The 15,474-nt window shown below is 42.6% G+C and overlaps 1 protein-coding gene across 2 annotated transcripts in view; it reads left to right on the top strand.

Moving 5' to 3' along the window:
* The window catches only part of SEC24B (SEC24 homolog B, COPII coat complex component), a 75,145-nt gene extending 60,743 nt beyond the window's left edge, over nucleotides 1-14,402 (top strand). For both annotated transcript variants that reach the window (XM_040418379.1, XM_040418378.1), the window contains 6 exons: nucleotides 380-555; nucleotides 4,575-4,712; nucleotides 5,979-6,083; nucleotides 11,580-11,672; nucleotides 13,167-13,270; nucleotides 13,572-14,402. In XM_040418379.1, coding sequence (XP_040274313.1) covers nucleotides 380-555; nucleotides 4,575-4,712; nucleotides 5,979-6,083; nucleotides 11,580-11,672; nucleotides 13,167-13,270; nucleotides 13,572-13,686 — 731 coding nt within the window. In that variant the 3' untranslated portion in view covers nucleotides 13,687-14,402. The remainder of the gene's footprint in view (nucleotides 1-379; nucleotides 556-4,574; nucleotides 4,713-5,978; nucleotides 6,084-11,579; nucleotides 11,673-13,166; nucleotides 13,271-13,571) is intronic.
* Nucleotides 14,403-15,474: the final 1,072 nt, after the last annotated feature.

Below are 15,474 nucleotides of genomic sequence, written 5' to 3'. Positions count from 1 at the left end.
AGGGGAAGGGACGTGGCCTTTCATAAGAAACTGGTGGCTGGCATAGATTTGACTTTCTGGTGCACTGAGGGCCAGAGTTGCGCCTTTTAATAAATTGGACACCTCTTACTCTAGTGCAAAGTAGGTCAAGACTGGCGTATAAAACAAGTATATTAGAAAGTTGTAGAATAGGAGATAACATGTATGTAATAAAGTTCTTTATGGTACACCATCCTTTAGTGCTGCCAGTGCCTATAGCTCCATAGTACCAACTCCTAGAGACTCCATGTGCCAGCTTTATGCAGCCGTTGTGCGCATGGCTCTGCTGTGTACTGTTCACACTGCACAGGGCCTGTCTTGTATTATTGCTTCATCGGTTTGGTCATTTTATGTTTTGCAGCTGTAGACCGATCCATTACTTCCAGTCTTTCTGATGCGAGAGATGCCTTGGTGAACGCAGTGGTGGATTCCCTGTCCTCCTACAGGTCAACACTTTCAAATCTACAACAATCCACTCTCATTGCACCCAGCGCTCTCAAGCTTTTCCCTCTATATATTTTGGCTCTTCTGAAGCAGGTGAGGAAATTCATTTTTTGGCCACTCAGGCTAAGGCTACATGCACACTACAGTTGTTTTTTGCGTCCGCAAATTGTGCGTCCGCCCAAAAAAACGGATGCGGCATCCGTTTTTTTTGGGAGGATCTGTTTTTTTTTCAACAGATCCCTTGTAATAAATGTCTATCCTTGTCCGCAAATGTGAAAAAAGTAGGACATGCACTATTTTTTTTTGCTGAAGGGAAACACGGACAACGGACACGGAACACAAACGGATGAACTATCAGCATTTTTTTGCTGACCCATTGAAATGAATGGGTCCCCATTCTATCCGCAAAAAAAACTGTACGAAGGCCGAGAAAAACAACTGTCGTGTGCATGAGGCCTAAGGCTACTTTCACACTGGCGTTTTGGCTTTCCGTTTGTGAGATCCATTTCAGGGCTCTCACAAGCGGTCCAAAACGGATCAGTTTTGCCCTAATGCATTCTGAATGGAAAAGGATCCGTTCAGAATGCATCAGTTTGGCTCCGTTCCGCCTCCATTCCGCTCTGGAGGCGGACACCAAGACACTGCTTGCAGCGTTTTGGTGTCCGCCTGAAGATGCGGATCCGTCTTGAACATCATTTAAAGTCCAATGGGGGACGGTTCCGTTTTCTACTGTGCCATATTGTGTCAGTGAAAACGGCTCTGTCTCCATTGACTTACATTGTGTCAGGACGGATCTGTTTTCACTGACACAATATGGCACAATAGAAAACTGATCCGTCCCCCATTGACTTTCAATGGTGTTCAAGACGGATCTGTTTTGACTATGTAACAGATAATACAAACAGATCCGTTCTGAACAGATGCAAGCGGTTGTATTATCTGAACGGAAGCGTTTGTGCAGATCCATGACTGATCGGCACCAAACGCGAGTGTGAAAGTAGCCTAAGGCCCTCATGCACACAACCATATGTTTGGTCTTCATCCAATCCGCACTTTTCCTTTGTGAGATCCGAGTTTTGCAGACCGCAAAACATTTATGGCCCTGTGCATGAGGCTTAAAAGGATAAAGGTGTACTTTTTTTAAAGTGATTTTTAGCTAGGAAGTATCTAACGCAGGTTTACATATGAAACCCATGTGGTGAAGGTGAACTACAATGCTGTCAAAAACCACAACATAATGGGTGAAATGTATCAGTAATTATTATGTATTTGTATTTGGCAACCAACCAAATTGCCGCTTGAGAATAAAAACCGCAACCTAAGGCTACATGCACACGAACGTTGTTTGTTTCCGTGTCCGTTACGCTTTTTTTGCAGATAGGATGCGGACCCATTCATTTCAGTGGGTCCGCAAATAACGCAGACAGCACACCGTGTGCTGTCCGCATCAGTATGTCTGTTCCGTTGCCTCGCAAAAAATATAGTGCATGTCCTATTTTTTTCTAGATTGCAGACGAGGATAGGCATTATTACAATGGATCAGCAAAAAAAACGAATGCCATATGGAACGTCATCTTTTTTTCATTTTAAATTTTATTTTATTTTTTTTTGGACCACAAAACACATACGGTCGTGTGGATGTAGCCTAAAGGGTTTTTTCCCCATCTCATGAAGTGATGACATAGTGCATGTCATCCAAGCTCTGGGACAACCCCCCCCCCCCCCCCCCCCCCCGTTCCCGAGTAGGAAGGGACCACAATAGTAATTTCACAATGGTGGTGACAAAGCCAGCCGCAGTGTGGTGACCTGGAGTCCATTGTGCAGAGAAAACCTTGAAGGGCTGAGTTGGCTGCATATCCCTTCGTTCTCAGGATTGGTGAAGGTAACCTGATACATATAGTGGCATATATACTAAGACTGGTATGACATATGGCAGTCTTAGTATAAGGTCCGATGGTGTAAAATGCACAAAACGCCTCTTAATAAATTTGGCACATCTGACCGCAGATGCTGGTGTATATTTGAACTACTAACCCATCCCGCTAAGGCTTACCCAGAAATAGCGAGAACAGTGAAAAGTCACAAATTATGGCGCATTACATATCTGCAGCGTAATTCGATTTTTTTTTTTACGCCACAGAGTGGCATACCACACTTACGTTTTCTTTTCAATGCAATTATGACAGACTGCACTGGTAAACCTACCCTAATGTGTTGACACAGGGAGAAAGTTTAGTACTCCCAAACGGACGATGGCATATGTTTAGCTGAGGTAATGCCATCTGGACGGCGCAGTATAGACGCTAGGTTCTCAACCTGTGGTATTTGTACTCCGGGGGAGCATGCCATTCTCTGGAACTACTTGTATTGTCCTCATCCTATACATTTAAAGAGGACCTTTCATGGTTTTGTATTAATTGTGATAAATACCTTTTACTTGGGGGCTGATGCTGCCACCCTGGCTGATTTTATATATTTTTTTTTAAATATCACTCTTGCTCCCCGCTGTGACCCCCCCGCCGCATTTTTCCCGCTCAGTATGCTAATAGTATTAGCATACTGAGCAGGAAAACTGCGGGGGGCACAGCAGGGCACAGGAGCGATATTTAAAAAAATCAGGCAGGTTGGCAGCATCAGCGGGGGTACCCCCCAAGTAAAGGTATTTATCTCAATTAATACAAAAAGGTCCTGTTTAATATGAGCAGCACAAAGTAGGATCGTATCCTTGGGGGCCCTTTAATGTAATCTAGGTAAATGTTACTGGGCTTAGTAATGTTAAAGTGCACTAGCCTACGATTATACAGGATCCGATATTGCTTTTTTGTGCATTTTGGGATTGGAACTCTAAATTAAAAGAATTTTAACAGGCATGGACAAATTCTTTGCTTTTAAATGGTCAAGAAAACCTGAGGCAGCTTCTAATATTCTTAAATCAATAGTAAACCTAGCGATGAATGATAAAAGTAAATGGAGATGAACTGCTTTTTAGTCTTAAGGGTTTTCTGCAATTTCTTCCCTTTTATATTTCTTAATTAAAAGAAATAATAATTTCCTCCTGATCACTTCCATTTTTGGATGCGGAGGCTGGGGCTCGGCACGGCTGTTCTCCCGTTGTAGACAGAAAGGCGCATTCTGCAGCCAGTTGTCTTCCAGCCAGACACATGTTTGTGGGTAGGAGGAGGAAAAAATGCTTTATCCCCCATCCACACTGTGTAAAACCTTGATGTATATCTGATGCTATACAATTTTCTAGGAACTTTGTAAACTATGCCTTAAGTATGTTCTGTTTTAGGCCCCATTCAGACAAATTTATGGCCTCTGTGCCGTGTCGCAGTCCGCAAACTTGAATGGGTCTGCGATCCGCATCATGTCCTGTCTTTTGCGGAGTGAAGGCACGGATCGAAAACGCTCACTGCATGCCTCTGCACTGCAAAAGATAGAACATGTTCTGTTTTTTTATGTATGTTGCGGATCGTAGACCCATTCAAATCAGTGGGTCCAAATTGCAATACGGAGTTCATGCTGCCAGTGCCCGTGTAATGCAGACTCGTTGTTTGTGGTCTGCAACACGAGCATGGAGGCCATACGTTTGTCTGAATGAGGCCTTACTCTGAATTCAAAGGGGTTCTCCAGGAATTCTTTTAAATGACCACACACAACCTGTCCTTCAATGTGAGTGGGACTGGTTGCTTCCACTTGCAGGGCTCCACTACACATTCCGCTCTGACACTTGCATATACTTTACATTGGTGAGTCTTCCTGGCAGACTGCTCAGCCATGATGGCATATCCTAGGCAGATCACATCATTCCCATCTATTGCCCTTGCCTCCTCATTCCCCTAGTCAGCTCTGCAAGTGGGGACAACCAGTCCTACACACAATCTTTAAGACCGACTGCTTGCGGGCCATTTAGACTCCTTCCCAGAGAACCCCTTTAATACTAACATTCAGCTGTTCCGCTAGACTTCGCTGTGGTGTTCCATTTAGCAAATCGGTACAGATAATGGAATTCAGTAACTGTAAAGCACCGATTGCCTGAGTCATCTGTGACATGTTGTTAATGTGCTTGATGGCAATTGCAAAGAATAATTTCATTTGTACCGTCTCCTCAGAAAGCCTTCAGGACTGGCACCTGCACACGTCTGGACGATCGTGTTTTTGCAATGTGCCAGATAAAATCTCTGCCGTTGCCTCATCTGATGAAAATTATTCACCCAAGCCTCTACCGAATAGACAGGCTTACTGATGAGGTAGGAAAGCATCTACCTGAAATATGAGGCAATTTGAGGTCTTGCTTTGGGCTATGCGATTCTAGACTGATTTGTTTCCCATGTAATTACTCTTGTGTCATTCCAGCTAGAAGTGCGCTTTGTAGTCCTTTGGCTTTATTCTATTAGTCCTGTGTAGAAACACTAATGCAAATTGAGGTTTCTCCATAGCAATTATATTTCACTATTATATTGTATTGTTTTCTTCTTTTTTTTTTTTTTAAAGAAATCTGTGACCTGATTGGTCATTACGGGCAACTTTGCATTAGTTATATACTTTATATGACCAGGAGGTCACAGCTTTTGGTCACACAAGATGTTCTGGCAGAGGAACACACTGACGGAGTTCATCATATCCAGCATAATGGGACCTGGCTGGGATTCGGCAGGACAAAAATCACTTCTTGCAGCGGTATTTGGCTGAATCTTGGCACACAGGCCGGATCACCGCCAGGTCCCATTATAGTGTATGGGGCCTGGCGGTGCTCCGGCTGTTTCCGGCAATGCCAGATGCTGTAACCTCCAGCAGGCTGTTCCTCTGCCGGAAACAGCCTGCTGGAACGTTTTAGTGCTAGTGTGAAACTAGCCTTGGGGTACTTTCACACTTGCGTTAAACTTTTCCGGTACTGAGTTCCGTTTTAGGGGCTCAATGCCGGAAAAAACTGATCAGTTTTATCCTAATGCATTCTGAATGGAGAGCAATCCGTTCAGTATGCTTCAGGATTTCTTCAGTTCAGTCACTGTACGGTTTTTGGACTGAGAAAATACTGCAGCATGCTGCGTTATTTTCTCCGTCCAAAATTCCAGAACACTTGCCAGATTGGCGGATCCGGCATTATTTTCCATTGAAATGCATTAATGCCGGATCCGGCACCAAGTGTTCCAGAAAAACAGATCCGGTTTTGCGGTCTGCGCATGCACAGACCTTTAAAAATGTGAAAAAGATAAATACCAGATCCGTTTTTCTGGATGACAACCGGAGAGACTGATTCGGTATTGCAATGCATTTGTGAGACAGATCGGGATCCGTCTACAAATGGTATCCGTTTGCATACAGATTGCCGGATCTAAAGGCATTATTTTTGAATTGCTACAAATGTTATTGCTGTCCATTTTTTTGAATACACTTAGTCATAGCCTGGGGATTGTGATTTGTTATGTTTTATTTACTTCAGATTATTATTTCTTTGAGCCAGAAAATTCAAAAAGATGGGATAATAATTTTGTATTTTATGCTTTGTTTCACAGGGGGCGATTCTGGTTAATGACTTGGTTGTTCCACAGCCACGTCTTCAGCACTTATCTGCCGAGAAACTTGAGCGGGATGGCGCTTTTCTTATGGATGCTGCTTCAGTATGTTCTCACTTCCTTTGTGTTAGAGCCCATTTACACACACACTCCGAAAGAGCAGGCAATGATTAGGAAGGAAGAGAACGTTCATTCCCACTCATTCTAGTAACATTTGCTGCCGTATGGGGATGAAGGATTGTTACTATGATTGTTGGCCCCCCATACAGTTTTTGTGTCGGCATTACATTTCTGTGTACACAGGGTGATGTGCTGCCCACAAACGATAATTCTTGGTGGTACATAAAAGATACATTTGCTCATTTGTCGGCTGATGACAGGCACATTTGCAAGGGCCAGTTATCGTGAACAAGCATTCATACAAACATTTATTGATCAGATCCTTTCCCTTATAGAAGGGCTCTTACTTATAAAACATTTCATGCAGGTGTAGCACGTGTATTTGCTGTAATATGTGGCGAATGAGACATAAGGAGAGACTTATCATCCCTATATGCCAGAAAACTGGCTTAAAAAAAGTCGCAAACTTTTTGAGACTTTTCAAATGCCATTTGTGCAGAATTTTTGTGTGCAAATATCGATTTTACGCCTTCCTCAGTTTTCTGGCGTAAATGACGACCGAAATCTGCCTCTAAAGATTAAGTTACCATGATAAAAAGGCTTAAACCTAAAAACCTACACATGACATGCAGCAACTAACAATATGCCACAACTATGCCTACCGTGAGTGGATTTTCTCTGCCTATAAATCTGGTATATTATGCACAAGCATATTGTATTAGGAAAATGTCATTTGCACATCTCGGGCTAGGCTGAGAAACACAGCCCTTTCCATCCTGAAGGTCCTCAAGCTGCAAGAAAGGAGATTGAAAGCTCCAACTAACTGCAGCTTGAGGACCTTTGATGTCACGAGTGGGAGAAGCCAGACCAGTGGTTGTAAGTGCACAGAAATATATATGTTTTTTTCCCCCTGTGTGTGAGACCTGTGTATGCAGCAGGGGTGTGTGTGTGTGTGTGTGTGTGTGTGTGTGTGTGTGTGTGTGTGTGTGTATTTATGTAAGTTGTGTTTGTAGCAGAGCTGTGTGCGTATCTTCAGTGTGTTTGTGTGTATGTATAAGGCTACTTTCACATTAGCGTTTTTTGCGGATCCGTCATGGATCTGCAAAAACGCTTCTGTTACAATAATAAAACCGCAACCACATCCGTCATGAACAGATCCGATTGTATTATGTCCTCTATAGCCATGACTGATCTGTCTTGAACACCATTGAAAGTCGATGGGGGACGGATCCGTTTTCTATTGTGCCAGATCGTGTCAGAGAAAATGGATCCGTCCCCATTGACTTTCATTGTGTGTCAGGACCACATCGCAGACAGAAAAACACTGCTTGCAGCGTTTTTCTGTCCGCGATGGGGACGCAACCAAACGGAAAGGAATGCACTTTGGTGCATTCTGCTTCGTTCACTTTTGTCCCCATTGACAATGAATGGGGACAAAACGGAAGTGTTTTCTTCCGCTATTGAGATCCTATAACGGATCTCAATAGCGGAATTGAAAACGCTAATGTGAAAGAAGCCTTATGTGTGCGTAGTAGAGCTGTGTGTGTATAATGTGCATCCCACATTGCTGTGTGTGCGTATAATGTGCGTACCGTAGTGCTATGTGCACTTGTATTTTTATAATGTCGTGATCGTGGACAGTAAAAAAAAAAAAAACACATACCTAATAAAAAATAAAAACATGAAAGGAACAAGCACTGCAGAGCTAGGACAGGAGACACCTGTACTTGGTAGGTACATTAAATGAGGTGACTACATGCGCCATTGCTGTTTGTTACAATGGTCAACAGATCACACACTATGGGTACCAGGAGCTGACCAAAACTACACTGCTCAAAAAAATAAAGGGAACACAAAAATAACACATCCTAGATCTAAGTTAATTAAATATTCTTCTGAAATACTTTGTTCTTTACATAGTTGAATGTGTTGACAACAAAATCACACAAAAATAAAAAAATGGAAATCAAATTTTTCAACCCATGGAGGTCTGGATTTGGAGTCACACTCCAAATTAAAGTGGAAAAACACACTACAGGCTGATCCAACTTTGATGTAATGTCCTTAAAACAAGTCAAAATGAGGCTCAGTAGTGTGTGTATGGCCTCCACGTGCCTGTATGACCTCCCTACAATGCCTGTGCATGCTCCTGATGAGGTGGCGGACGGTCTCCTGAGGGATCTCCTCCCAGACCTGGACTAAAGCATCTGCCAACTCCTGGACAGTCTGTGGTCTGTGGTGCGTTGGTGGATAGAGCGAAACATGATGTCCCAGATGTGCTCAATTGGATTAAGGTCTGGGGAACGGGCGGGCTAGTCCATAGCATCAATGCCTTCGTCTTGCAGGAACTGCTGACACACTCCAGCCTCATGAGGTCTAGCATTGTCTTGCATTAGGAGGAACCCAGGGCCAACCGCACCAGCATATTGTCTCACAAGGGGTCTGAGGATCTCATCTCGGTACCTAATGGCAGTCAGGCTACCTCTGGCGAGCACATGGAGGGCTGTGCGACCCTCCAAAGAAATGCCACCCCACACCATTACTGACCCAATGCCAAACCGGTCATGCTGGAGGATGTTGCAGGCAGCAGAACGTTCTCCACGGCGTCTCCAGACTCTGTCACGTGCTCAGTGTGAACCTGCTTTCATCTGTGAAGAGCACAGGGCGCCAGTGGCGAATTTGCCAATCTTGGTGTTCTCTGGCAAATGCCAAACGTCCTGCACGGTGTTGGGCTGTAAGCACAACCCCCACCTGTGGACTTCGGGCCCTCATATCACCCTCATGGAGTCTGTTTCTGACCGTTTGAGCAGACACATGCACATTTGTGGCCTGCTGGAGGTCATTTTGCAGGGCTCTGGCAGTGCTCCTCCTGTTCCTCCTTGCACAAAGGCGGAGGTAGCGGTCCTGCTGCTGGGTTGTTGCCCTTCTACGGCCTCCTCCACGTCTCCTGATGTACTGGCCTGTCTCCTGGTAGCGCCTCCATGCTCTGGACACTATGCTGACAGACGCAGCAAACCTTCTTGCCACAGCTCGCATTGATGTGCCATCCTGGATAAGCTGCACTACCTGAGCCACTTGTGTGGGTTGTACAGTCGTGGCCAAAAGTTTTGAGAATTACATAAATATTGGAAAAGTTGCTGCTTAAGTTTTTATAATAGCAATTTGCATATACTCCAGAATGCTATGAAGAGTGATCAGATGAATTGCATAGTCCTTCTTTGCCATGAAAATTAACTTAATCCCAAAATAACCTTTCCACTGCATTTCATTGCTGTTATTAAAGGACCTGCTGAGATCATTTCAGTAATCGTCTTATTAACTCAGGTGAGAATGTTGACGAGCACAAGGCTGGAGATCATTCTGTTAGGCTGATTGGGTTAAAATGGCAGACTTGACATGTTAAAAGGAGGGTGATGCTTGAAATCATTGTTCTTCCATTGTTAACCATGGTGACCTGCAAAGAAACGCGTGCAGCCATCGTTGCATAAAAATGGCTTCACAGGCAAGGATATTGTGGCTACTAAGATTGCACCTCAATCAACAATTTATAGGATCAAGAACTTCAATGAAAGAGGTTCAATTCTTGTTAAGAAGGCTTCAGGGCGTCCAAGAAAGTCCAGCAAGCGCCAGGATCGTCTCCTAAAGAGGATTCAGCTGTGGGATCGGAGTGCCACCAGTGCAGAGCTTGCTCTGGAATGGCAGCAGGCAGGTGTGAGCGCATCTGCACGCACAGTGAGGCGAAGACTTTTGGAAGATGGCCTGGTGTCAAGAAGGGCAGCAAAGAAGCCACTTCTCTCCAAAAAAAAAATCAGGGACAGATTGATCTTCTGCAGAAAGTATGGTGAATGGACTGCTGAGGACTGGGACAAAGTCATATTCTCCGATGAAGCCTCTTTCCGATTGTTTGGGGCATCTGGAAATAGGCTTGTCCGGAGAAGAAAAGGTGAGCGCTACCATCAGTCCTGTGTCATGCCAACAGTAAAGCATCCTGAGACCATTCATGTGTGGGGTTGCTTCTCATCCAAGGGAGTGGGCTCACTCACAATTTTGCCCCAAAACACAGCCATGAATAAAGAATGGCACCAAAACACCCTCCAACAGCAACTTCTTCCAAAAATCCAACAACAGTTTGGTGAACAACAATGCATTTTCCAGCACGATGGAGCACCGTGCCATAAGGCAAAAGTGATAACTAAGTGGCTCGGGGACCAAAACGTTGACATTTTGGGTCCATGGCCTGGAAACTCCCCAGATCTTAATCCCATTGAGAACTTGTGGTCAATCCTCAAGAGGCGGGTGGACAAACAAAAACCCACTAATTCTGACAAACTCCAAGAAGTGATTATGAAAGAATGGGTTGCTATCAGTCAGGAATTGGCCCTGAAGTTGATTGAGAGCATGCCCAGTTGGATTTCAGAGGTCCTGAAAAAGAAGGGCCAACACTGCAAATACTGACTCTGCATAAATGTCATGTAATTGTCGATAAAAGCCTTTGAAACGTATGAAGTGCATGTAATTATATTTCACTACATCACAGAAACAACTGAAACAAAGAACTAAAAGCAGTTTAGCAGCAAACTTTGTGAAATCTAATATTTGTGTCATTCTCAAAACTTTTGGCCACGACTGTAGACTCTGTCTCATGCTACCACTAGAGTGAAAGCACCACCAGCATTCAAAAGTGACCAAAACATCAGCCAGGAAGCATAGGAACTGAGAAGTGGTCTGTGGTAACCACCTGCAGAACCACTCCTTTATTGGGGGTGTCTTGCTAATTGCCTATAATTTCCACCTGTTGTCTATCCCATTTGCACAACAGCATGTGAAATTGATTGTCATTTAGTGTTGCTTCCTAAGTGGACAGTTTGATTTCACAGAAGTGTGATTGACTTGGAGTTACATTGTGGTGTTTAAGTGTTCCCTTTATTTTTTTGAGCAGGTATTAACCCCCTCTATGCTAGACTCCAAAGTTGAATGGCCTTGACCGCCTCAACTTTATAAACCACAATTAATAAGTAGAAAAAATGTATTTCTAATTTTCTGTGGTCTAAACCCAGAGGCATCTTATAGTAAGGTGCAACTTATAATCTGAAAAATATGGAAATGCCCTTGGAAAGATATTGATGATGAAAAAGGCAATCAAACCCAGACAATTAAAATATGTAAATTCAGGGCATTGCTGCTGTGTTTTTCTTAACTATGCAGTACTGTGTTCACTGCTGTCAGTGCTTGGTAACTGCAAATGCTGTAAGCATATAAATTTGACAAATAAGATGTTCTTGTAGATATAGATTGATAGATTGAGGTTATTCAGATAGCTGGAACATGTATTGCAGCCTAATGTTCTTATAGTGTCAGACATATACTTTATACTGTGTTTCGTCATTTTTTATTTTTTTGGTTTTACACTGAGCAACTGTGAACTATAAATCTGAATCCCCCTTTTTTTTTTTTTTTTTTCTTTTTTTTTTTTTTACATAGTCACTTTACCTCTGGGTTGGAAGAAACTGTGATACCAATTTTTTAAAGGATGTCCTAGGATTCCCTAACTATGCATCTGTGCCCCAAAAAATGGTAACTACAACTTTACATCGATTTTTTTATTTTATTATTCTTTTTCTTAGTCATATTTTTAATGCTTCACCAACCAATAAATGTTGCTTTAGATAACTAGGCCTTAAAGGGGTTTTCCCATCTCAGACAATAGGGGCATATCGCTAGAATATGCCCCCATTGTCTGATAGGTGTGGGTCCCGCACCTACAATGAGAACGGAGCGGGGAAATTAACGGAGGGCTCACTGCGCATGCTCATTTCTATTGGGCCACCGAAAAAAGCCAAGCGCTGGCTCTGCTATTGCCGTCTGCCCCATAGAAATGAATGGGAGCATGGGCCGCGCATGCGCGGTGCGCTACCATTCACTTCTATGAGAGCAACGCTTGGTGGTGGTGGACGGACCCCGGGAAATCCGGGGTCCTCCAGCCACAGCGCTTCCCTCTATGTTGTAGGTGCAGGTCCCCAGCGGGAGCCGCACCTCTCAGACAATGGGGGCATATCCTAGCGATATTCCCCCATTGTCTGAGATGGGAATACCCCTTTAAGTTAATTGATTTTGTAAACTCGTATCTTAAAATACTTCTTTGGCGTGCAATGTATTTTCTCGTTTGTGTAAATTCAAGTTGGTCATCTAGAATTATAATAGTGCTTTATGTTGGTTGTTAAGCTTTATTCACTTTCACATAAAGGGGTTTTACGGGAGTTCAAGATATTGATGTCCTGTTGGACTCCCAGCACCCCTGCCGATCAGCTGTTTGAAGAGGCCGGGGGCTCTCGTGTGAGTGCCATGGCCTCTTCCTACATCAGTGACATCACTTTCATAGGTCACGTTTTCTATTGTTTAATTTTGTATTTTCATGCAAAAAGATGTTTAGTTGCTTCTGGTAGTCATGGAAGAGAAGCTGTGAGTCCTGCTTCCCCTCCCCAAGAGGATTGCCTGACAGCGCTACATGTATACAAACTTATACAATAAAAGCTGCTAATGATTCTGTGGGCTGGAGATAAAGGACTCCATTTTCACAAATTTTACAGTAAAATTTGTAATGAAATCATACACATTGGTGCCAGGCAGCTTCAGCGCGCACTGTGCAGTTGCACAGTTTTCTCGATATTCGTGCGCTGCACTTCATTAGAGCTGTGCCCGAGTGTTGAGCACAGAGTGGTATCTGGTCTTATTATGCCACTGGCGCTGCAGTTATGACAGCTCAGACTCTCCTACTTGCCAGTGATTGGCTGCAGCAAACACACTGGGTCTTCAGGACTTGATGCCATTTAGGCCTTATTCACACAGTCAGTGTTTGGTCATTGCCAGGTGCAGTTCTAAACAAAGAACAGGTTCAAACCTTCTACCTGTGTAGCCTCCAATCCTGGTTTTGGTTCACAATCAATGATGGAAATCACTGACCAAAAAACGGATGTGTGAATAAGGCCTAGTGCAGATTTTTTTTTTTTACTTTGTTTTACATCTTGTATACATGATTTATTTCACTGATTTTAAGGTTTTCTTTTGTAGACCCAGCTTCTGGAGTTGGACAATGTGGTATCAGAAAGAACACACAATTTTATTTCATGGCTTAAGCAGGACAGTCCATTAAACCCTGTTTTATATGTGTTGAAGTAAGTACACAAGTGTGCTGGAAGTACACAAGCCAAAATGAAAAGCTACTGTATGCACTTTTTATTTTGACACATCCTCAAGTCCATTATAATCCTATTATCGGAAATGCAGTTCATAGATTTTGTTTTGCTAGAATAATTGGTTTGTGTTTTCTAACTTTACTTTGTGGGTTTTCTGTGAATTGTTGTCTTCGCTACAGTAAAGTTTCTTTTAATAAAATGAATTCTAAAAGATTTTAGAAAGGGATTTAATACTTGCCTCGTTCTGATCTATAGTAATAATTCATCTTTGTGATTCCAGGGACGACAGTGCTGGGAAGACTGAATTCTTTCAACATTTAATTGAAGACCGTTCAGAGGCTGCATTCTCATACTATGAATTTTTACTTCACATTCAGCAACAAATATGCAAGTGATAAGGATATGAAAAGCAGTCTTTATCTTGAAAAAGTAGCTCTACTTAATACCGAGCGTCCCGGCCTTTGGTGTATATTAATTCTGTTTCTTATAAATAGGCCACACCAAAGTCCTTCTTTTTTTTGTACGGTTTCTAGGCTGTTGTGAATTGGCATCACGGTCTCTGTTTTCGGCAGAGTTTTGTGTGTTGGGTTGTGTGGCATTTTGGTGCAGTGTTTTTTATTTTATGTGATGAATGACTTATACATTTACATTTGGCAACTGTTTTTCTCTAAATCTATTTTTCCGGATATGAACAGACGCCAAAGACCAGTGTTACAGTGTTTACTACAATTTGAGAAACTTATATGATCTTTTGGCATCCTTGACTGGGAACATAAGACTTGGCATATATCTCTATAGAACGAAGCTGTATCATGTATATAGAAAAGAATTTGTAAAATGTAAAAATGTAACTAAGAAAATGACTTGCTGAAGTGTGACACATTGATGAATGTAGAGCCCTTCTACAAATACATTTATCCCAGATAAAAAAAAAAAAAGTTTACAATAATTCTGTGGACTTATTTATGACTGATGTACTAATTAAACATATTTTGCTTGACCATGTGTTTTATACTTATGCAAGTGATATCTATTTTAGAGACCAACATTAAAAGTTTTAGACCCTTGATTTATTGGAAATGTTATTAAACCCTTTTATTTCTCTGAATACTATAAACTTTTCAGTGTTCGATTTTGACTTTGTGTATTACTGGCATGCCCAATTATGTACCTAAAGTGACCCTCCATTGCAAGAAAAAAATTCTGGGAAACGAACAGAATACTTATCTGATGAATTATTTTTCATTTTCTTTTTTTTTTAAAGTTTCCAAGATGGTTGCACTGCTTCTCGGACTAGCTAATGCTTACTTTGCATTGGTAGCCTAAAACGCGTCCTACTTGTCCAGTTCTGTTCTTGGAGTGGCCTACACTGCAGGGCTGGACAAGTAGGACGTGCTTTAGGCTACCAATGCACAGTAAGCAATAGCTAGTCTGAGAAGCAGTGCGCCCATCTCGGACGGCAGAAGAGGAACCCAGGAATGATCATATCTGCAACTAAAAAAGATGAAAAGGAGGTCACATGTACATTTTATGTTAATGTAATTTATTTAATTTTTTTCATGAACAATTTTGGAGTGGTTGGCCAATTTCCAGTTTAATAGGTTAAATGCCATATACAGTCATGTATGCTCCATACAAGCATACATGACTGTATACTATCCTCTCGCTGTCCTGGCACCAGTGAAGTAAACCTACTCACCTGTCATTCTCCGCAGGCAAGATGGCGACAACCTGTGCCTCTGGATGCTCCTGGGTAAGCTTCTTTTCTGCACAGGCACTGAATGGCAAATGGATTCGTCCAGTGCATGTACAGATAAAGGGAATTCTACTGCCTGCATCTGCTGGACGTGTCCATTTGCCGTTCAGCATCTACACAGAATAGAAGCTTAACCAGGAGCATCCAGAGGAACATGTTTGTCCCCATCTTGCACGCGAAGAATGTATGCAAGTATTTTTACTTCACTGACACCAGGGTACCTCCATTAGGACACCTGGGAGATGCTATACAGTAATGTATGTTTGTATGGAGTATACATGACGGTATATTGGATTTTGACTAACTACATTGCATATTGGCTAAGCACTTTAAAGTGTAACTGAAGAGGTATCTAATGTCGGGCATGGAGAAACACAACTGCACACGGAGTGGTACAGTTTCTGATGTAACCATATGACGCCCAGTG

This window comes from Bufo bufo, chromosome 2 (assembly GCF_905171765.1).
Source record: "Bufo bufo chromosome 2, aBufBuf1.1, whole genome shotgun sequence".
NCBI classification, from domain to species: domain Eukaryota; kingdom Metazoa; phylum Chordata; class Amphibia; order Anura; family Bufonidae; genus Bufo; species Bufo bufo.
Note: the sequence above shows the minus strand (reverse complement) of the source record. Positions and strands in the feature narration are given on the sequence as shown.